This window comes from Muntiacus reevesi, chromosome 3, assembly GCF_963930625.1.
Source record: "Muntiacus reevesi chromosome 3, mMunRee1.1, whole genome shotgun sequence".
Taxonomy (NCBI): domain Eukaryota; kingdom Metazoa; phylum Chordata; class Mammalia; order Artiodactyla; family Cervidae; genus Muntiacus; species Muntiacus reevesi.
The window spans coordinates 119,791,029-119,813,496 of NC_089251.1; the positions used below are offsets into that span (position 1 = coordinate 119,791,029).

The 22,468-nt window shown below is 44.0% G+C and overlaps 1 protein-coding gene across 1 annotated transcript in view; it reads left to right on the top strand.

Moving 5' to 3' along the window:
• Positions 1–22,468, top strand: part of DNER (delta/notch like EGF repeat containing) — a 384,143-nt gene that overhangs the window by 293,907 nt on the left and 67,768 nt on the right. The window contains exon 10 of the mRNA XM_065928909.1: positions 2,154–2,378. Coding sequence (XP_065784981.1) covers positions 2,154–2,378 — 225 coding nt within the window. The remainder of the gene's footprint in view (positions 1–2,153; positions 2,379–22,468) is intronic.

Below are 22,468 nucleotides of genomic sequence, written 5' to 3' on the forward strand. Positions count from 1 at the left end.
TTGTTCAGAGTAAAATGGAATGTATCTCATGAAGAATGGAGTTACATTCCACCCTTGGCTTCAGAGGGGCTCTTTGGAGAATTCAAGTGTTATCAATACCAATTGTTTGGTACATTTTTAGTATGATATTTAAAATTTAAAAGCTACAGGGAAGTTTATAAAATGTTGAATAGCACTGGAAGTTTTTTGAATTTTCTATTTCTGTACAGAAAAATTTCAAGTTGATACTGCCAATTTATGAGTGATGGTTTAAAGTGTGGAAACTAATTTTGTTTGGTTTATATATACACTGTGTCCTTAACAACAAAGATTGCCAATATTGCTGAGCATTCTGTGTGAAGATGGTTAATATAAATTTAAATCTAGATAAGAAAAGTGAAATAGAATATTGAAATAAAAACTGTATATGAGTAAAGTTATTTAAATTTGTTTCTAAAACTGAATAGTCTTCACTTTATTTCCAAATGGCTTTTAAAATATTAGAAGAATAGGTTTTACTCAAGTATTGTTAAAGACCTATTTGGACACACAGACCTACAGATTCACATATACATGTCTGTATAATTTAAAATGTTTTTAATTGAAGTAGAGTTGATTTACAATGTTGTGTTAATTTCTGGTGTACAGCAAAGTGGTTTAGTTCTATTGTTGTTGTTCATTACAAGATATTTAATATGTTCCCTGTGCTATATAGAAGGATATGTAATTTTTTAAATTGAGAAATACTGATTCTATTGTTGTTCAGATTCTATTGTTGTTCATTACAAGATATTTAATATGTTCCCTGTGCTATATAGTAGAAGGATATGTAATTTTTTAAATTGAGAAATACTGAAACACACAAAATAAAAATCATCTGCACAAGAAATACATTTAAAATAAAAAAAAGTTAAAGCTTAATTGAGGTACAATTTATGTGTCATAAATTTCATTCATTTTAGGAGTACAATTCAGTGCTTTTTAGTAAATATACAGAGTTGTGCAGCTATCACCACAATCTGCAGTTCAACATTAGAACATTTTCATCAACCTCAATAGACTCCCTCATGCCCGTCTTCTGTCACCCCTCTTCCCGCCCCAGCCCCAGGCAACTACTCATCTACTTTATATAGAGATTTATTTTACCCGTAGATTTATTTTTTCTGGACATTCCTTATAAATGAGATTTGATCTTTGTATTTTATGATCTTTTGTATTTAGCTTCTTTACTTAGCATATGTCCTTTAGGTTCATCCACGTTGGCACAAGGCTTCCCAGGTGGCTCAGGGATAAAGAATCTGCCTGTCGATGCAGGAGATGCAGGTTCGATCCCTGGATCAGGAAGATCCTCTGGTGAAGGAAATGGCAGCCCCCTCCAAAATTCTTGCCTAGGAAATCCCATGGTCAGAGGTGCCTGGAGGGCTACAGTCCATGGGGTCGCAGAGTCCAAGAGGACTTAGCGACTAAACAACAATGATGTTGGCACAGGCATCAGAAAACTTATTTCCTCTTTGTTGCATAATAGTGTTCCATTGTGTGGATACACCCAGTTTGTTTTTCCATTGCAATGCCCAAATTGTTAAAAATTACATATTCAAGAAACTGCTAACAATGGGTGATTCTAGAGAAAGGAGTGAGGAACAAAGGAATAAAGGTGGGAGAATGATATGTTTCACATTTCCTATTTTATATGGATTTAAGGTTTTAAATTCAGGATTATTCTTCATTTATTAAAGTAAAGAATATCTTCCTCCAGTAATGTGTATTAAATAAGAAATGAAATCTGATCCGAATCCCTGCTTCCTGAAAGCAATCACCATTAATTTACTTTTGCCATCTTTCTACTTTGTATATACATAGATAGACATATCGGGTTGGCCAAAAAGTTCGTTCGGGTTTCCCATACGCTGCTTGCCCATTGAATGAACTTTTCAGCCAACCCAATATATCTATCTCCCTGTATCTCCGTATACCTAAGCAATCATGCACTTTATATTTCCACCAAAATGGAAGTACCTTGGTTACCAAAGCGAAGGAAACCTGTCTGGTTGGGTTGAGCGGTATTCATCAATTGACAAGGAAGCAGAGTTCCGAACAGCAGCCCGAGTTTCTCGGTGATTAAGTGGAATGTGATGTGTCTTTTCACCCCTCCGCCATTCTGTATCTTTCCGCAGGCTACCTGGGCTCCACCTGCGAGGAGAAGGTGGACCCGTGCGCCTCGGCGCCCTGCCAGAACAACGGGACCTGCTACGCCGATGGGCTGCACTTCGGTTGCAGCTGCAGCGCGGGCTTCACGGGCCCGGCATGCGGGCAGCTCGTGGACTTCTGTGCGCTCAGCCCCTGCGCCCACGGCACGTGCCGCAGCGTGGGCACCAGCTACAAGTGCCTCTGTGACCCAGGTGGGTACGTGGCCCGGCTGCGAAGCCCTCTCCTTCCGTTCCCCAATCTCAAAGCCTTGTAACTTTTCCTTCTCATCTGAGCACAGGTCGGCCGGCCGCAGGGGTTTGCTTGTCCATCCTAGTGGACCCCACTTGTGTGTGTGTGTGTGTGTGTGTGTGTGTGTGTGTGTGTGTTCAGTCGCTTCAGTTGTGTCCAACATATGGACTGTAGCCCACCAGGCTCCTCTGTCCATGGGGTTCTCCAGGCAAGAATACTGGAATGGGTTGCCCTGACCTCTTCCAGGGGATCTCCCCAACCCAGGGATCCAACCCTCATCTTTTAAGTCCCCTGCATTGGCAGGCAGGTTCTTTACCACTAATGCCACCTGAGAAGTATAACACCCTTTCTTTTTAGACTTCCCTTAGGAAGGCTTTGAAAAATACCCTTTCCTCTTTTCATGAGCATTCCACAGTCATTACAGAAAAAGAAGAATATATAAGTCAGCAAAATGAAGAAAATGAAAACCAGGCTTAATCTTTTGTTGTTGTTTAGCCCCTAAGTCATGTCCGACTCTTTTTGAGACCCCATGGACTGATAATGGCTTAATTATTTTGGACAGTTGACTATAGGTCACTTCAGAGCCTTTCCTGCATTACATATCTTTTATTACTGGGTTCTGAGGTTAATGGAATGTTTTTCATTTTCATGTGCACACAAAGCAGAATGCAGTCCATTCAGCATTTTATCATCATTTAAAATTCTTACTTGGGGCACAGTTCGTGTTAGAGGACTTTTTTGGCTTCCTGTGTAAATGTTCACAAGTTCCATCGTTTATTTTCCGGATGTCTTCTGCATTTGTATCACTGATTGTTGGTTGTGAAAGCTTTGAGACTGAGAAGTCAGAGTAGTTCTAGTTAAAGTTTGCGTCTGCGCAGCCTCCTGGTGTGACCTGAAAAGAACGCACACCGGCAGCTCTGTCTTTCCTCTGATTTATATTCTCCCCACGTCTGCACCCTTGCACGAGCTGGCTCTTTAGAATGTTTCCCAGCGCAGTGATCCCTGCCCCGCCTCTCTGGCCCACGTACACGGCTGACCAGTCCCCTGGTTGCCTCCACTCCTGGTCCTGCCACGCAGTACCCTCCACCTGGAGTGCCTGCACCCCTGTCACCCCGTCTCGCCTGCAAGCTTCCCCTTCTGAGGCTGAATCAGCTTTCCGTCCTCTGAGTTCCCACAATCACCCACAGTATCCCTTTCTTGGTATTTGAAGCTCTATATTAACTATCCTTGTATGTTTTTATTAACATATATATGTGGAATCTATATCACGCTTCCCTGGTGGGTAAAGAATCTGCTTGCAGTGCAGGAGACACAGGATACGTGGGTTTGATTCCTGGTTCGGGAAGATCCCCTGGAGTAGGAAATGAGAACCCTCTCCAGCATTCTTGCCTGGATAATTCCATGGACAGAGAAGCCTACAATTCATGGGGTTGCTAAAGAGTCGGGCACAACTGAACGACTAAGTAGGCAGGTAGGCATGTAGACTCTAGAAAAATGGTAGAGATGAACCTATTTCCAGGGCAGGAATAGAGACTCAGATGTAGAGAATGGACATGTGGACACAGCAGGGAGACAGAGGAGTGGGAAGAATTGAGAGCTTAGGATTGACATGTATACACTTGTTTAGTTGTTGAGTCCGACTCTTTGCGACCCCTTGGGCTGTAGCCCACCAGGCTTCTCTGTCCATGGGATTTCCTAGGCAAGAATACTGGGGTAGGTTGCTGTTTCCTTCTCCAGGGGATCTTCCAGACCCCGGGATCAAACCCGTCTGTGTCTCCTGCATTGGCAGACTGGTTGCTTACCGCTGATCCACCGTGGAAGTCCCATATACACACTACTATGTGTAAAATAGCTAGCTAGCGGGAACCTGCCGGGTAGCACAGAGGGCTCAGTTTGGTGTTCTGTGATGACCTAGAGGCGTGGGATAGGGGAAGGGAGGTCCAAGAGGGAGGAGATATATACTTACTTGTAGCCGATTCTCTTCACTGTACAGCAGAAACTAACACATTTTAAAGCAATTATACTCCAGTAAAGAAGACAAAAACCAAACCAAAACAAGCAGAAATTACCCTTGAATGTGTTTCTCTCCCCCCTTGGGGATGGGAGTAGAATGAAGTGTGTTTTATTAGCGTCTTTTGTCTAACAATAAGGTACGGTTTAGTGAACCTAGTCTTGCTCGGCCCTGAGCTGGGTGCTTTACACCGCTGGTCCTTTTATGTGCCCTCCCTGGCGGATGGATGTGGTGGAGGTACGTTTTCACCAAGGTGTGAAATGCCTTATTCCTGATTCAGTCATGTGTCGGTGGCCATTCACCCCCTCAGAGGCTGAGTCCGGGTTCCAGCCCAGGTGCCCCAGTTCCCCTGTGCTATGCCTGGGCTGGAAGTTTCCAGGGGGCACAGCTCCTACTCATCCATCACCCAAGGAGTGAGTGGGAAATACAATTGAGCCTTTGAAGGGTATTGAAAAGCCTCTTTCATGTAGACTTCTATTTCTCTGGTTTTCTAAACAGTCACGGAATTGATGTTTTGCCAGGGGCCCCGATCCTCTAAAATGTAGAGGGAATGGACCTGGTTAGTCTGCCTGGTAACTGCCTGAGTAGGATTTTCCAGACAAACAGAAGAGAGAGAGGGAGAGACAGAAAAAGAAACCATTGCTCGATTTTAAGGAGCTGACTCATGCAGTTGTGAGGACTGGCGAGTTCAAAATGTGGTACAAGCTGGCAGGCTGTCAACTTAGGCAGAGTTTCTATGTTACAGTTTTGAGCTCAAATTCCCTCTGCCTCAGCAAACCTCAGTCTTTGCTCCTAAGACCTTCAACTGATTGGATGAAGCCCCCCCCCCCCCCCCCCCGGCTTTCTGGGAGGGTAATGATTTACTCAAAGCCTACTGTTGTAAATACTCATTTTATCTAAAAACTACCTTCACAAGAACATCTAGCCTAATGTCTGACCAGACATTTGGGTCCTGTGGCTTAGCTGATCTGACACATGAAATGAACTGTTCCAATAACATTTTGGGGTTTTTCATAAACCTCGTGGGCTACCCCGGTGGTGCAGTGGTTAAGGCATCCACCTGCAATGCAGGAGATCCAGGTTTGATCCTTGGGTTGAGATGATAGGAAGTGGCAACCCACTCCAGTATTCTTGCCTGAGAAATCCCATGGGCAGAGGCGCCTGGCAGGCTACAGTCCATGGGGTTGCAAAGAGTCACACACCACTTGATGACTAAACAACAAAGCAACATGAGCATCGTGGTGAAGGAATTTCTGTAGTCCACACATCACAGGGGGACACTTCTCTGTGAGTATACCTGTCCTCCCCATCAGAGCCGTGTGGAGATGGGAGCTGCTTCCCCTTGGGGGCCAGTGTTCTTCCGTGTGCCTGGCAGGCACGTGCCGTGGTACCTCCAAGGTGAAGGAGGAGGTGTGCGGCACCATGCCCTTATCTGTTTGTAACATGGGGCCCCGGGACCGCTTGGTGTCTGCAGATGAAGCAAGCTGCCCTTGTGCTGGGCGAGCTATCCTTCTCATGTCATGACTCAGGAGCCCACTGGTCCCAGTTCGCTGGATGTCATGACACATGGGGTAGTGATAATTCCCCGGGCCAGGATCCAGAGCAGAACCTCAGAGCATCCTCCGCACGGGTCTCCCGAGAGTCCCTGTTCCCTCCGTGAGCTCCACGGAGAAGATTCCACGTCACAGGAACAGAAGGCGGTTTTGTTTCTCCTCTCGGTCTCCTCTGACTTCTGTTCTCAAACATACTCACCTTGCCCTCGTATTTAGTTGGTGTATTTTGAAAACTTGAAGTGGGGATGTAGTTATGTAGAAGTACCTGCTGCTTTTTAGTAATATCTGTCAATGTGTGTGTCGAGGCTTGTGTGCTAAAGTCGTGTCAAACTCTTTGTGACCCCATGGACTGTAGTCTGCCAGGCTCCTCTGCCCATGGGTTTTCTCAAGCAAGAATATTGCAGTGGGTTGCCATTTCCTACTCCAGAGGATCTTCCCAACCTAGGGATTGAACACGAGTCTCCTGTGTCTCCTACATTGGCGGGCGCATTCTCTCCACTGCATCAGCTGGGAAGCCCTGTGCAGGGGCTTGAAAGTGAAAAGTGAAAGCGAAGTCGCTCAGTCGTGTCCCACTCTTTGCAAGCCCACCAGGCTCCTCCATCCACAGAGTTTTCCAGGCAACAGTACTGGAGTAGGTTGCCATTGCCTTCTCCAGGGGATCTTCCTGACCCAGGGGTCGAACCCGGGTCTCCCGTGTTGCAGGCAGACGCTTTACCATCTGAGCCACCAGGGAAGCCCCTGGTGGGAGGCTTACGTGATCCTAAATAGAAAATATGCTTCCTGGTGTCTCTCTGTCCACACAGGGAGGAGTAGCTGGGGGTGGGAGAAAGGACTCATGAGACCCCCCACTTGTTGACTATCCCTGTAGGACCTTACAGGCCATTTCGGGGCCTTGGTGTCCATTTTCACACATAATGTATATTATATGCTCATCAGTTCAGCTGCAGTGCAGCTGCAGATGCACAGACTGGATCTGGGACAAGTTGCTGATCTCACCCTTCTAACTTTTACTCTTTTTTTTTGGTGGTTGTTGTTATTTATTTATTTATTTGGCTGCTTCAAGTCTTAGTTGCAGGATCTTTGATCTTCAGTGCAGCATGCAGGATCTTTAGTTGCAGCATGTGAACTCTTAGTTGCAGTATGTGGGATCCAGTTCCCAGGTATTGAGCCCGCGACCCCTGTGTTATCAAAAGAGTGAGGGGTCCGGCTGCTTGCTGCTCAAAAGTCAATAAGCAGGTCAGGTTGGTGGGAAGGAAATTTGGCTTTATTTCAAATGTTGGCAATTGGTGGGGGAGTGGGTGGTGGAAGTCTGTCCCCACCACTGGCAGCCAGTGGGATAAGATCTTTTATAGACAAAGTGGGGGAATACTGCATGCAGAAACAACAGCCAGCTCTGACAGTCATCTTCGGACTGGTAATCAGTGGTCTGACCAGTGTCATTTTGGTTGTTTTAGGTGTAGTTAATCTTCACTTCCAGGGTCCGTTTGTTACCATTTCTTTGAAGCTAATTCTCTGAATTGTGGCAGCTCATATTCTGTAGTTAAATTCTCCACCTAGGGTTTCAGTATCTTTAAGACAGCTCACAGGATATGCTCAGAATATTATCTACATCCCTTGAGAAAGCACTAAAGAGCCTTGACTATGCTTAATGACTACATTATTATTATTTAGTCTTCTTTGACTGTTTTCCTTTTCTACCCCATTTCTCACTTCTCTGATTAAATTTTTTTCTTTGACTAAAATTTCCCACAGACAAAAGGCAGGCAGAGGACACTGAGGGGGGTAGGGTGGGGCAAGGACCTGCTCCGTATCACCTGCGCTGGGAGCGCAGAGTCTTAGCCCCTGGACCACCAGGGAAGTTCCTGTATTAGACAGAAGGAACTTCGCTCCATGTCCTTCCATTGACCGTGATCTTCTGTTGTGTGTAAGGGTGTTAAGATGAGAGGCACAGAGCATGTTTCCTGGTAAGAGCAGTAAGAGCTATGCAGTTGCTTTCTATCCATGGAGATTCCAGTACTTTTCCTCAAGTCAAAAGGGTGAAGTGTCTCCTGTGAAGTTCCTCTTTTCTCACCTGCTGTTCTCTGCCCAGCCTTCATTCATGTCCACTTGGAGCTTTTAGCTTGATAAGGCCAATGCCTGCCTCTAAGGAGCCTTGAAAAGCCTGAAGAAACAAGTGTCCTGTTTCTGGATGCCTGCACTCATTAGGCAGTCCTCCAGGATAGAGCCTTGGAGTTCAGTCAACGCTCTCATCAGACTGGGGAGATGAAATTGCTTTTAGAGGGGTTGCTTCCTCAGATCATTAGGTGACATTGTGTGAAGTAAAAAAAGGCATCTCAACATCTGGCAAGAATTTACATTTTAAGAGGTGAAAATGACAATTCTCTGAATGCTAAATTTCTAGTCTTAATCTTTCGGAGCATGTAATTGCTTCACCAATAGTTTGCATAATAGAAGAATCTCATGAGAGTAGGTGAAATTGGGTGTCGAGCTGAAGAGCGGCAAGGCTGATCCTCTTTGTAGAGAGCACGCAGACCCCGTTTCATAAAATGGAAGCAGATTGAAATCATGTCAGGTTGATAATTAGCTCCCATCTGACAAAATGCCATTTGGATATGACTGCAAATCAGATTTGCCAGGTGCTTTATTTTCAGACCTCATTTTTAGCTTATCAGGCTAGGGAGCTCTGATGGGATTTTAGCATTAGATAATAAAATGTCAGCAGTGAGCAATCATGGGAAAGTTATCTTTCAGGGACAGTGTTAAGTGATAGGTCACGTGTACTCTAAGAAAATTACAAATTGAAATCTCCCAAGGATGGAGAAAGAGCGTGGAGTCTAACGGACATCGTAGGGAGCAGGGCCACCATGCCTGGAGTTGCCAGGGACCTGCCATAACCCTTACAAGTGGCAGGTGATATCTAGTGTGATCTCTAAGCAGTGGTGAGGTCTGGAGATGCCATTTGGATGGTGACCAGTGTGGGAAGGAATCCTTGCCAAGAGGGAAGGTGCTTTGCCTGAGTTCACTGGTCTTGGCCCCTGCCTGATACACTTGAGTTATTACTCCAAGCTTGTTTTTTTTTGGAGTATAATTGCTTTATAATGTTGTGTTAGTTTCTGCTTTCCAGTGTAGTGAATCAGCTATATGTATACATACATCCCCTCCCTCTGGAGCCTCCCTCCTTGCGCTCCCATCCTATCCATCTAGGTCATCACCACGCTGAGCTCCCTGTGTTATGTAGCAGCTTCCCTAGCTCTCTGTTTTACACATAGTAGTGTAAATGTGTCCACATGCATGCTGTGTGTATGCTAAGTCACTTCAGTTGTGTCCGACTCTGTGCTTATCCTATGGACTGTAGCCTGCCAGGCTCCTCTGTCTATGGGATACTCTAGGCAATAATACTGGAGTGGGTTGCCATGCCCTCTTCCAGGGGATCTTCTTGACCCAGGGATGGAACCTGTATCTTCTGTGACTCCTGCGTTGCAGGCAGATACTTTACTGCTGAGCAGCCAGAGAAGCCCCATGTATGTCAATGCTGCTCTCTCACTTTCTTGAATTGAATGAACACTGCCATTACAGAGGATGCCTTAAGTTACTATTTAGGAAATTTATATTATGAGGCATTGGAGGATTTCTGTGTGTGTGCATGCGTGCTAAGTCGTTTCAGTTGTGTCCAACTCTTTACTATCCTATGGGCTATAGCCCGCCAGGCCCCTCTGTCCATGGGATTCTCCAGACAAGAATGCTGGAGTGGGTTGGGGATCTTCCTGACCTGGAGATCAAACCTGCTTCTCTTACATCTCCCTCATTGGCAGGCAGGTTCTTTACCATTAGTCCCACCTGGGAAGCCTGAGGATTTCTACATGGAAATAAAAATAACAGGTTTTTTTTTTTTTCCAGTTCAGTTCAGTTCAGTCGCTCAGTTGTGTCCAACTCTTTGAGACTCCATGGACTACAGCAATGCCAGGCTTCCCTGCCTGTCACCAGCTCCCAGAGCTTACCCAAACTCATGTCCATTGAGTCGGTGATGCCATCCAACCATCTCATCCTCTGTTGGCCCCTTCTCCTCTCACCTTCAATCTTTCTAGCATCAGTGTCTTTTCCGGTGAGTCACTTCACATCAGGTGGCCAAAGTATTGGAGCTTCAGCTTCAGCATCAGTCCTTCCAGTGAGTATTCAGGACTGATTTCCTTTAGGATTGACTGGTTTGATCTCTTTACAGTCCAAGGGACGGAAAAGGAAATGGCAACCCACTCCAGTGTTCTTGCCTGGAGAATCCCAGGGACGGGGGAGCCTGGTGGGCTGCCGTCTACGGGGTCACACAGAGTCGGCCACGACTGAAGTGACTTAGCAGCAGCAGCAGCAGCAGTCCAGGGGAACTCTCAAAAGTCTTCTCCAACACCACAGTTCAAAAGCATCAGTGTTTTGGCGCTCAGGTTTCTTTATGGTCCAACTGTCACTTCCATACATGACTACTGGAAAAACCATAGCTTTGACTAGATGGACATTTTGTCTGCAGAGTAATGTCTCTGCTTTTTAATATGCTGTCTAGGTTGGTCATAGATTTTTTTCCAAGGAGCAAGTGTCTTTTAATTTCATGACTGCAGTCACCATCTGCAGTGATTTTGGAGCCCAAGAAATAAGTCTGTCACTATTTCCATTGTTTCCCCATCTATTTGCCATGAAGTGATGGGACTGGATGCCGTGATCTTAGTTTTTGAATGTTGAATTTTAAGCCAGCTTTTTCACTTCCTCTTTCACCTTCATCAAGAGGCTCTTCAGTTCCTCTTCACTTTCTGCCATAAGGACGGTGTCATCTGCATATCTGAGGTTATCGATATTTCTGTTGGCAATCTTGATTCCAGCTTGTGTTTCTCCCAGTCTGGCATTTTGCATGATGTACTCTGCATAGAAGTTAGATAAGCAGGGTGACAATATGCAGCCTTGACGTACTCCTTTCCCTATTTGAAACCAGTCCATTGTTCCATATCCGTTTCTAACTGCTGCTTCTTCACTTGCATACAGATTTCTCAGGAGCCTGGTAAGGTTGTCTGATATTCCCATTTCTTGAAGAATTTTCCACAGTTTGTTGTGATCCACACAGGCAAAGGCTTTGGCATAGTCAATAAAGCAGAAGTAGATGTTTTTCTGAACCTCTCTTGCTTTTTCTGTGGTCCAACAAATGTTTGCAATTTGATCTCTGGTTCCTCTGCCTTTTCTAAATCCAGCTTGAACATCTGGAAGTTCTTGGTTTATGTACTGTTAAAGCCTTGCTTGGAGAATTTTGAGCATTACTTTCCTGGTGTGTGAGATGAATGCAATTGTGTGGTAGTTTGAGCATTCTTTGGCATTGCCTTTCTTTGGGATTGAAATGAAAACTGACCTTTTCCAGTCCTGTGTCCACTGCTGAGTTTTCCAAATTTGCTGGCATATTGAGTGCAGCACTTTCACAGCATCATCTTTTAGGAATAATCTCAGATGCTCATTAATTGTCACAGGCTTGATTTGGAAAGAGTTGCTGCTCATGTATCTGCTGATTCTTCTGTCATAGGGTTGGCCACTCAGACTGTCTAGACCATAAAAGAAAGGATATTCAGACTTTTTCCAAATGAATTTTTGTTTGTTTGCGCTGGTCTTAGTTGTTACGCCCAGGCTTTCTCTAGTTGCAGTGAGTGGGGACTACTTTTTGTTGTGGTGCATGGACTTCTCTTGTTCCAGAGCACAGGCTCTAGGCACATCAGTTTCAGTAGTTGCAGTATGCAGGTTTAGTTGCTCTGTGGCATGTGGAATCTTCCCAGGCCAGGGATTGAACCCTTGTCGCCTGCATTGGCAGGCTAATTCTCATCCACTGTACAATCAGGGAAGTCCCCCAAATGAAATCGTTTTAAAGGAAGTTATAAGAATTTCAGATACTGTTTTTTCTATTTTTCTCATACGCCTAACATTGAGCTGCAATTCTGGTCTGGATGGGCCTGAAAGACACAATTGGCATCACTTTGTTCTATTAAACTCCGATTTGGCAGTATCAGCACTCTGATAGTGTCTGCTGGAAACAGAATCTAAGATAAGACTTAATGGTCAGGACTTTAATAGCCATAAAGGAAAATGTACACATACAATGATATGAACACATTTAGCTTGATAATGAATGGCCAATTGCATTAAGATTCTTGGATATGTACAGTGCACAACTTTCATCTTTTATTAACCAGAAAACTTTATCAGACTGACTAGGATGAAGACATTTCTTGGGTTTAACATGCTGTAGGAGGGCCTGGTTTGGATATCATGTTATTCTTGAGAGTTGTTGCTTTTATAGAATATGTTGTCCTTTTCCCCGCATCCTAACCCTGTTATCAGACCCTTCTTCTGTTATACTGTGAAATAAGATAACTGCTTTCACCATTGGGCCCCCGGGTAGGATCTTGTCTACCTAGCTGCAGTTTGTCTTGTTTTCTTAATCTGTCCTCTGCCTCAGAAAATGTCTCAGTCTCTACCTTGACGTCATGATAACACTAAGAATTGAGAAAGACAGGAGCAGCGCCTGACATCTGGAAGCTTGTTGGACACTTACAAGCAGGTCTTGGAGTTGTTAGGAGCTGGCGTGGTGCTCACAGACAGGCCGTGGTGTCTCCTGTTGGACATAAGGACATAAATACCCAGAACACAGTCCTTAGATGTGATCACTCGTTATTGTTGTGTAGTCGCCAAGTAATGTCTGACTTAAAATGAGACAAACAAGACTGTTTCATAACTTTGTCTAAGTACAGAGAAAAACAAGGTCAGGATACAACCCACAAAATATGAAACATCCCCTTTTTATTGCAGATAAAATGAGGGCCAGCTGCTTCTTCACGAGCTATGACTTTAGCCTTACTCACATCTGCTCTCACCCATAGACAAGATTTATTGACATAATCATAGAATTGCTCCTGTTTTCCAACAGCATGCAGAGTGAATCCTATAATAAGCCTCATCTAACACCCTCTGGTAGCTCAGCTGGTAAAGAATCCACCTGCAATGCAGGAGACCCTGGTTCGATTCCTGGATCAGGAAGATCTCCTGGAGAAGTAATAGGCTACCCACTCCAGTATTCATGGGCTTTTCCTAGTGGTTCAGATGGCAGAATCCACCTGTAATGCGGGAGACCTGGGTTTGATCCCTGGGTGGGGAAGATCTCCTGGATGAAGGCATGGCAACCCACTTCAGTATCCTTGCCTGGAGAATCCCCATGGACAGAGGAACCTGGTGGATCCACGGGGTCCCAAAGAGTCGGACACGACTGAGTGACCAACACAGCATAGCACCCTCTGACTGAGACACCCCAAGATTTCCCACTGTGTGCATGCTCCCTTGCTGTGAGGAGTAAGAAACCCAGCTGTCTCAACTACAGTCTTGTCCCCAGTGGCCTTTGGTGTGACAGCATTGGCGGGACTTAATTGATTAAGCTTCTCAAAATACTGAGGGTTCCAGTGGATTGAATTTTCATATTAGTGATAGTTCAATCAGAATTTCCAGTGAATTGGACATTGAAGTATTGTTTGGGTGAGGAAGATGGGGAACATCTCTATGGAACAAAAGATGGGGTGGAGCAGGAGAAGTTCAGAGAACAGGAGATCCAGTTGGCTGTGGGATAAGATCCTTTGGATGCAGCGATGGGCAATAAGTAAGGCTGGGAATGATGATTGGGCCAGATTGGGGAGATCTAGGTGCTGAGGAGTTTGGAAAAGGAAGACTTGGAAGCACTTTGTGTTAGCTGCATATGTGAACTGATTTTTGTTTTACCAAGATGATTGCAGTAGAGTTAGGGGATGACTAAAAAGACTGTGGCTTTCATAAAGATTATTCTGATGGAGTTAGATATTATAGTAAAGAAAAGATAATGAGGCGAGGAGACCAGTCAGAAGGCTCAGGTGAGTGGAAGTGAGGTCTTGCTTGTACGGAGGTGGGAATGGAAGGATGACCTGAAATCTGTTTGAGGAGTGGAGTCATCCAAGTTTGAGTGTCAGCTGAATGCTGGGAACAGAGGTGAGCATGGAGTCAAAGGCGTCCCTGAGGCTGTGACTTGAGAAACTCAGAGAAACAGGGAATGTGCAGAAGCCTTTTTGCAATGACAGGCCAACCAAGTGGATGTGCCGGTAAAGAGTTGTTCCTTGAGGCTGGGACTGGTCTTTAGGCTGCTACAGAGAGATGAGGATGGAGTTCCTGATGTATGGGTGCTGGAGAAAGTCAGGGAACTATCAAGATTGATGGGGCGAGAGTGAAAACACAAAGGGGAAGAGCATTAGGGGGTTCTTGCACTGAGGTCAGAGCTAGAGGCAGCAGCAGAAGAAGTTGGAAAAGGTGGTGTGGGGCGGCAGGGCCCTTTGGAAAGGGCAGAGCCCTGGAAGTTCATGAGAGGGGAGGATGATGGAGGGAAGTCTGCCCAGGGGGTGAGGAGCTGGGTTAGATTTGCCAAGATGGCCAGACAGGCCCTGTTCTAATGGTGTTCACAGTTACCACCACGGCCATTCTTCATCTCCATTTCGTTTTGACTCTAATTTGGGGGCGTGTTCAGGGAGACTTTGTGACATTTCCCTTCTTTAGATGAATGACCTGAGGGATTAATACGAGGGCAGGAAGGACAGTGTTACTGAATGAAGGGCAGTTGCTGCTGCTGCATAAGGAATTTTGATGAGATTCTTGACATTAAAAATCTTTCCCCAATCTATTTAACTTCGCTTTAAATGGCTAATCCATATGTATGAAAGTGTTAATGAACTGGCCTTTAATTAGGAGGGATTTCTGCTCCCACAACTCCTCTTCAAGTTCAGGTCATCAGAATTTATTCCTGGCTGAACTATTGGGTGAGATTTACCTTCTGGTGGTAGGAGTTAGCCTAGCCTGTGAGGCCAGCAGAAAGCATTTTACATCTTCTTACCTGGAATGAAAGTCAGAAATGGCAGCTGATAACAGCTGCGTCACGAACCAGTGCATTTCTGAGAATGGTTTTATTTGAAGAACTGCCAGCACATAATTTCAGGAAATTCTCTTCAAGTTCATGGCCATGGAGGTCAGATGGAGACTCATTTTAAGCTATTTTGTAACTGAGCCATTGACTCTTGCTTTGCGATTGGAAGTTGTTATGATCCATTATCGCTAACGTTTTGTCGGCTTGCTGAGAATGTCTGGGAATCTGGAATTTAGAATTGACATTTGGCGTGCCTCACCTCTCTTACCAGGTGTGATGGAAAGGGCTCTGGGCTTAGAATTGAGTAGAACAGAATTTCAGTTCCAGCTTTATCACTGAACAGCTGTACCATTGACCTGTTAGCCTTCCTTCTCTCTTCTTTAAAACGGGGTTAAACAGAAAGGAGCTCCAGTGAGATAATGCAGATGACGGAGCAGTGGTACAAGTAGTGCTGGTGTTGGATATTCTGTGTCCTGGAGAAGACTACTGAGGAAAGTATTCAATCTATGCCCTGCTTCTTTTCCTAGGAGGTTCAAGGTTGGAATCAGACTAGTTGTTCAGTAGCTCAGTTGTGTCCGACTCTTTGTGACTCCATGGACTGCAACACGCCAGGCTTCCCTGTCTTTCACTATTTCCCAGAGCTTACTCAAACTTACGTCCATTGAGTCAGTGATGTCATCCAACCATCTCATCCTCTGTTGCCCCCTTTTCCTGCCCTCAATCTTTCCCAGCATCAGGGTCTTTTCCAGTGAGTCAGCTCTTTGTATCAGGTGGCCAAAGGATTGGAGCTTCAGCTTCAACACCAGTCCTTGCAATGAATATTCAGGGTTGATTTCCTTCAGGATTGACTGGTTTGATCTCCTTGCAGTCCAAGGGACTCTCAAGAGTCTTCTCCAGCACCACAGTTCAAAAGCATCAATTCTTCAGCGCTCAGCCTTCTTTATAGTCCAGCTCTCACATCCATACATGACTACTGGAAAAACCGTAGCTTTGACTAAATAAACCTTTGTCTGCAAAGTAATGTCTCTGCTTTTTAATATGCTGTCTAGGTTTGTCATAGTTTTTCTCCCAAGGAGTCAGCCTAGAGATGGGATCAATTTTTGTGGCCTTGGTGGGCATCTGTGAATGACGGGTCAGCTCCAGCTTTGTGTGGAATTAAGGGACTGCTTGCTGCTTTGGCTCTTGGTGGCTGCGGTGATAAAGATTTAAGTGCCAGGGGCTGGGCAAAGCTCTTTAACCTCAATGGCTTCTTGAATCCCCACAGTCCTTATGAAGTGGGCCCCAAGCGGTTGCCGTTCCTCTGCCCTAGAGAAGGATGAGACTTAGATTGGCACCAGCAGCCTCTGTCATCTCAGAGTAAACAGGAAATGGGGTCCAGCTGTGATCCCGGCTCACTCGGGGTAAATAACTGGCTAAGAAAATGAAACCTTTAACCAGATTTTTAAGTGATAGTTGTCTGAATAGTTACCTCAGATGAGCACATTAAGTTGGTGTTTGTCGGGACATTGATTCAGCTCTGCTGACCCAGATGATGTATTTTCTCGATACTGGCTTTGCCCAGAGGAGCTTCTATCTCTGAGAATTTACTGCCCTGAGACTCTGCTGAGCACTGAAATACTCTCTAATTTCACTCCTGGTTATAGTATTATAGTATTCCTTTTTGGGGGGCATCTTAGTTCCTGTGGCATATGGCATCTTAGTTCCCTGACTAGCGACTGCTCCCAGGCCCCCTGCTGCAGAAGTGTGGAGTCTTAACAGTAGACTGCCAGGGAAGTCCAGTATTCCTGTTTTTTAATTTGAGGATGAGTAAACTGAGATAATGAGTGTTTAAACAACAGGAGGTAGAAGTGATAGAGACCCAGATTTAGCCTAAATTTGCCTGACATGAAGTTCTTGACCAACAGGCTAGATGTTGCAGCACCCCAGCTGTGCCTTGTAAGTTAACATCTTACAGAATAAAATTGAATGAACTTTTTGGCCAACCCAGTATGTGTGAATGTGGGTACTCACTTATGCTGGATGCAATTGCAAGAACAAGCTTCTAGACTCATGAGATGAGGCTCTAAGAGGACACCTCAAAGCTATGCTTGATAAGTAGCCTTGATTTTGGTCCAGTGAATGACCAACACAGAGAAACACTACTTTGACTTCCAAGGAAACTGAGCCTCTCCTCGGAAAATGAACCTGTTCTACTTTTGTTTCACTGTAGATTCAGCAGCATCACGGTTGATGCTGCGAGTTACCTGTGACTGAGACTTATGAATTCATTTGACATGATACCTGCTCGGTGCACCTAATTAAAGAAACTGCTCTTGCACTGCTTTTATATATTTGAAAATATCAAATTTTCTAATAGAAAAAATATCACAAAATTTGTGTTTGCTTCAAACAAAACAGAGGTGCAAGTAATCTCAAATATTTTTTAAAATTACTGTCTTAGACTGTTTTTGTCTCTCTAGTCTTTCTGTAGTGAATGTGAAAGTCTTAGTTGTACAGTCGTGTCTGACTGTTTTCAACCCTGTGGCCTGTAGCCCACCAGGCTCCTCTCTCCATGGAATTTTCCAGGCAAGAATACTGGAGTGGGTTGCCATTCCTTTATCCAGGGGATATTCCTGACCCAGGGATTGAACCCACATTTCCTGCACTGGCAGGCAGATTCTTTACCATCTGAGCCACCAAGGAAGCCCTCTTTTTACAGTAATGGTTTCAAATATTTATGTATTTCTGAAGGAGAGGCAGTGTAGTAACATACCAGGGTTCAGAACACCCAATCTGGATTCCAAAGAATATACAAGTGGTAGATAAAGATTTTTTAAAATTAAAAGACTTTGATAGCTATAAAATATAGTTGAATGGGTGAGTGTAGAACAGTAGTTTCCAGTTTATAAATGCTAGGATCTCAGGACTAATTTAATGATGAGAAACCATTGTTCCTTCTTAAAACTTTGAGCTAACAGAAGCAACAGCTAACACTATTCTGGAGCGTTACTGTTTACAACGCCTTTTAACAACCAGTGTTTATGTCTCACTTGGTTTCTAGTACCAGTAGGAGATACAGAAGCTACAACACGCATGATGCATCCGTTACTGTTGTCAATGGTGTGCATGCAAATATTTTTTTAAATGTGCAAAAGAAAGAAATCTGCAGTGTAATAAAAACTCATTCATTCCCTATTTCCTTCCTTCATTCAAAAAAACAAAAAACAAAAAAAACCACTCTTCCTTTGACTCAGATGGAAAGTACAGTCACAGTGGCATAGCCATGTGACAGATGGGTCACCTTTGAGCTTAGGTAGTCTCTCTTAATGGGTGCTTCTCACTTTTGGGGTCTCCAATGTCTAGTAGCTCTTTGACCTTTCTTCCTTACTGCTTGAATTTCTGGAAGTCTTCTGTGCTGATTATTGTATTCATGGATGCTTTTGATGCTGTTTCTGGTCACCTGGCCCTGTCATCATCTTAGATCTTCTTTGTGTTTGACTTCTGTTCTTTTAGTTCTCTGCCTGAGATAGCACTCATGTCTAGAACCTCCCACAAGCTAGCCTCAGTGGCAGTAATCGCTGTCATTGTCAGTGATGGAGCGTCTGCTCAGCCCCAGAACCCCAGGGCTTTAAACCCTCTGACAGTGCGTTGTTGTCGGAGATATCTGACATATAGAGTGGCTGAGGGTGGCCTGCGGCCTGAGTCCCAATTAGACCACCAATATGGAGGTTCGGCATGTTCCACTTTTTTCTGGCCTTCTAGCCTTCAGCCTGCTTTTAAATTCTCTGCTGATTTGGACTTGGATAAAAACCTGGGGACAAGGCCCTGCATTTCTTCCATTGTTTCTGTATCATAGCCTTGGGCTTTCAGTTTGAAAGCACACAAAGAAAGTTACTGCCTGTACTGAGGACTTTTTACAGAATTGCTTCAGTTTTAATGACGCTTCAGAGCTCTCATGTTTGCCTGCCTGAAGCAGATGGATACATGACCTTCTTTTCAGTCCAGCACATGATCAACTGAGGCGCTTACTGATTTTTCAGAACAGCATGTCCCCTCCCGTGTCACCCAAGTGGTTCCTTATGCAATGCCATGCTGCTCCACTTAAAATCCCATTTGGCTTCAGAGGGTTGCCTAGAGAGGTCCCTAACTGTTTGGACTGAAATTTTAATGAGATGCTAATGATTACCAGGGTCACAGTTTATTTTTTTCTCTAGCATATAGGTTTTTTTTTTTTTTCAAACTTTATAACCTTTTGTATTGGGGTGTAGCCAATTAACAATGTTGTGGTAGTTTCAGGTGAGCAGCGAAGGGACTCATCCATACATAGACATGTATTTCTCCTCCAAACCCCTGTCCCATCCAGACTGGCACATAACATTGAGCAGAGTTCCAGATTCTGTACAATACATCCTTGTTGGTTGTCTATTTTGAATATAGCAGTGTGAACAGTGCAAAAGTAAGAGGTCAAGAAACACCCGGAGTAACAGGCAAATTTGGCCTTGGAGTATGGAATGAAGCAGGGCAAAGGCTAATACAGTTTTGCCAAGAGAATGCATTGGTCATAACAAACACCCTCTTCTAGCAACACAAGAGAAGACTCTACACATGGACATCACCAGATGGTCAGCACTGAAATCAGATTGATTGTATTCTTTGCAGCCAAAGAAGGAGAAGCTCTATACAGTCAGCAAAAACAAGACCGGGAGCTGACTGTGGCTCAGATCATGAACTCCTTATTGCCAAATTCAGACATAAATTGAAGAAACTTGGGAAAACCACTAGACTATTCAGGTATGACCTAAATCAAATCCCTTACATTTATACAGTGGAAGTGAGAAATAGATTTAAGGGACTAGATCTGATAGACAGAATGCCTGATGAACTGTGGACGGAGGTTTGTGACACTGTACAGAAGACAGAAGAAGAAGAAGACCATCCCCAAGAAGAAGAAATGCAAAAAAGCAAAATGGCTGTCTGAAGAGGCCTTATAAATAGCTGTGAAAAGAAGAGAAGTGAAAAGCAAAGGAGAAAAGGAAAGATATACCTATTTGAATGCAGACTTCCAAAGAATAGTAAGGAGAGATAAGAAAGCCTTCCTCAGTGATCAGTGCAAAGAAATAGAGGAAAATAATAGAATGGGAAAGACTAGAAATCTCTTCAAGAAAATTAGAGATACCAAGGGAACATTTCATGGAAAGATGGGCTCAATAAAGGGCAGAAATGGTATAGACCTAACAAGAGCAGAAGATATGAAGAAGAGGTGGCAAGAATACACAGAAGAACTATACAAAAAAGATATGACCCAGATGATCATGATGGTGTGATCACTCACCTAGAGCCAGATATCCTGTAATGTGAAGTCAAGTGGGCCTTAGGAAGCATCAGTACAAGCAAAGCTAGTGGAGGCGATGGAATTCCAGTTGAGCTATTTCAAATCCTGAAAGTGCTGCACTCAATATGCCAGCAAATTTGGAAAACTCAGCAGTGGCCACAGGACTGGAAGAGATCAGTTTTCATTCCAACCCCAAAGAAAGGCAATCCCAAAAAATGCTCAAACTACCGCACAATTGCACTCATCTCACACGCTAGCAAAGTAATGCTCAAAATTCTCCAAGCCATGCTTCTACAGTACGTGAACCGTGAACTTCCAGATGTTCAAGCTGGATTTAGAAAAGGCAGAGGAACCAGAGATCAAATTGCCGATATCAGCTGGATCAACAAAAAAGCAAGAGAATTCCAGAAAAACATCTATTTCTGTTTTATTGACTATACCAAAGCCTTTGACTGTGTAGATCATAATAAACTGTGGAAAATTCTGAAAGAGATGGCAATACCAGACCACCTGACCTGCTCTTAAGAAACCTGTATGCAGGTCAGGAAGCAACAGTTAGAACTGGACATGGAACAACAGACTGGTTCCAAACAGGGAAAGGAGTACATCAAGGCTGTATATTGTCACCCTGCTTATTTAACTTATATGCAGAGTATATCATGAGAAAATGCTAGGTTGCAGGAAGCACAAGCTGGAATCAAGATTGCTGGGAGAAATATCAATAACCTCAATTATGAGATGGCACCACCCTTATGGCAGAAAGTGAAGAAGAACTAAAGAGTCTCTTGATGAAAGTGAAAGAGAAGAGTGAAAAAGTTGGCTTAAAGCTCAACATTCAGAAAACTAAGATCATGGCATCTGGTTCCATCACTTCATGGGAAATAGATGTGGAAACAGTGGAAACAGTGACTGACTTTATTTTGGGGGGCTCGGAAATCACTACAGTTGGTGACTGCAGCCATGAAATTAAAAGACGCTTACTCCTTGGAAGGAAACTTATGACCAAATTAGACAGCATATTAAAAAGCAGAGACATTACTTTGCCAACAAAGGTCTGTCTAGTCAAGGCTACAGTTTTTCCAGTGGTCATGTATGGATGTGAGAGTCGGACTATAAAGAAAACTGAGCACCGAAGAAGGATGTTTTTGAACTGTGGTGTTGGAGAAGACTCTTAAGAGTTCCTTGGGCTGCAAGGAGAGCCAACCAGTCCATCCTAAAGGAGATCAGTCCTGGATGTTCATTGGAAGGACTGATGTTGAAGCTGAAACTCCCATACTTTGACCACCTGATGTGAAGAGCTGACTCATTTGAAAAGACTCTGATGCTGGGAAAGATTGAAGGTGGAAGGAGAAGGGGACAACAGAGGATGAGATGGATGGATGGCATCATGGATTCAATGCACATGAGAGTGAGTAAACTCCAGGAGTTGGTGATGGGCAGGGAGGCCTAGCGTGCTGCAGTCCTTGGGGTAACAAAGAGTTGGACACGACTGAGAGACTGAACTGAACTGAGCTATACATGACCTTCCCATACTCCTTACCTATCCCTTTCCACGGACAACCATAAATTCATTTTCTAAGTCTGTGTCTCTTTCTGTTTTTTTAAGTTGATTTGTATTGTTACTTTTTAGATTCCACGTATAAGGGGTGTCATATTTTTCCTCTGTCTGACTTACTTGATCAGTATGACACTCTCTACATCCATTCATGTTGCTGCAAATGGCATTATTTCATTCTTTTTATTGACTGAGTAATATTCCATTGTGTTTAGGTAGCATATCTTTTTTATCCGTCCCTCTGTCAATGGACATTTAGGTTGCTGCCATGTCTTAGCTATTGTAAACAGTCTAACTTGTGATTTTTTTTGATGGTACAGATCAAAGTGAATGATCCAGGTCTAATTCATTAGTAAAAGTGTTTCTTTTAGGTTGGATAAACCCAAATGAAAGAAAGTCTGAACTAAGGAATAGATAGAGCCTGATGGTATGTTCCCCTGAAAATACCTTTCCTACCAGCTCTATGATGCCTAAAAATTCATGTCTGTAGTTTTATTTCTTTAAGTTAGACACTGTTCCCAGTAATTAAACCTTAGTATAAGTTAGGTACTGTTGAGTAACAAGTTCAGTTCAGTTCAGTCGCTCAGTCATGTCCGACTCTTTGCGACCCCATGGACCACAGCATGCCAGGCCTCCCTGTCCATCACCAACTCTCGAGGTTTACCCAAACTCTTGT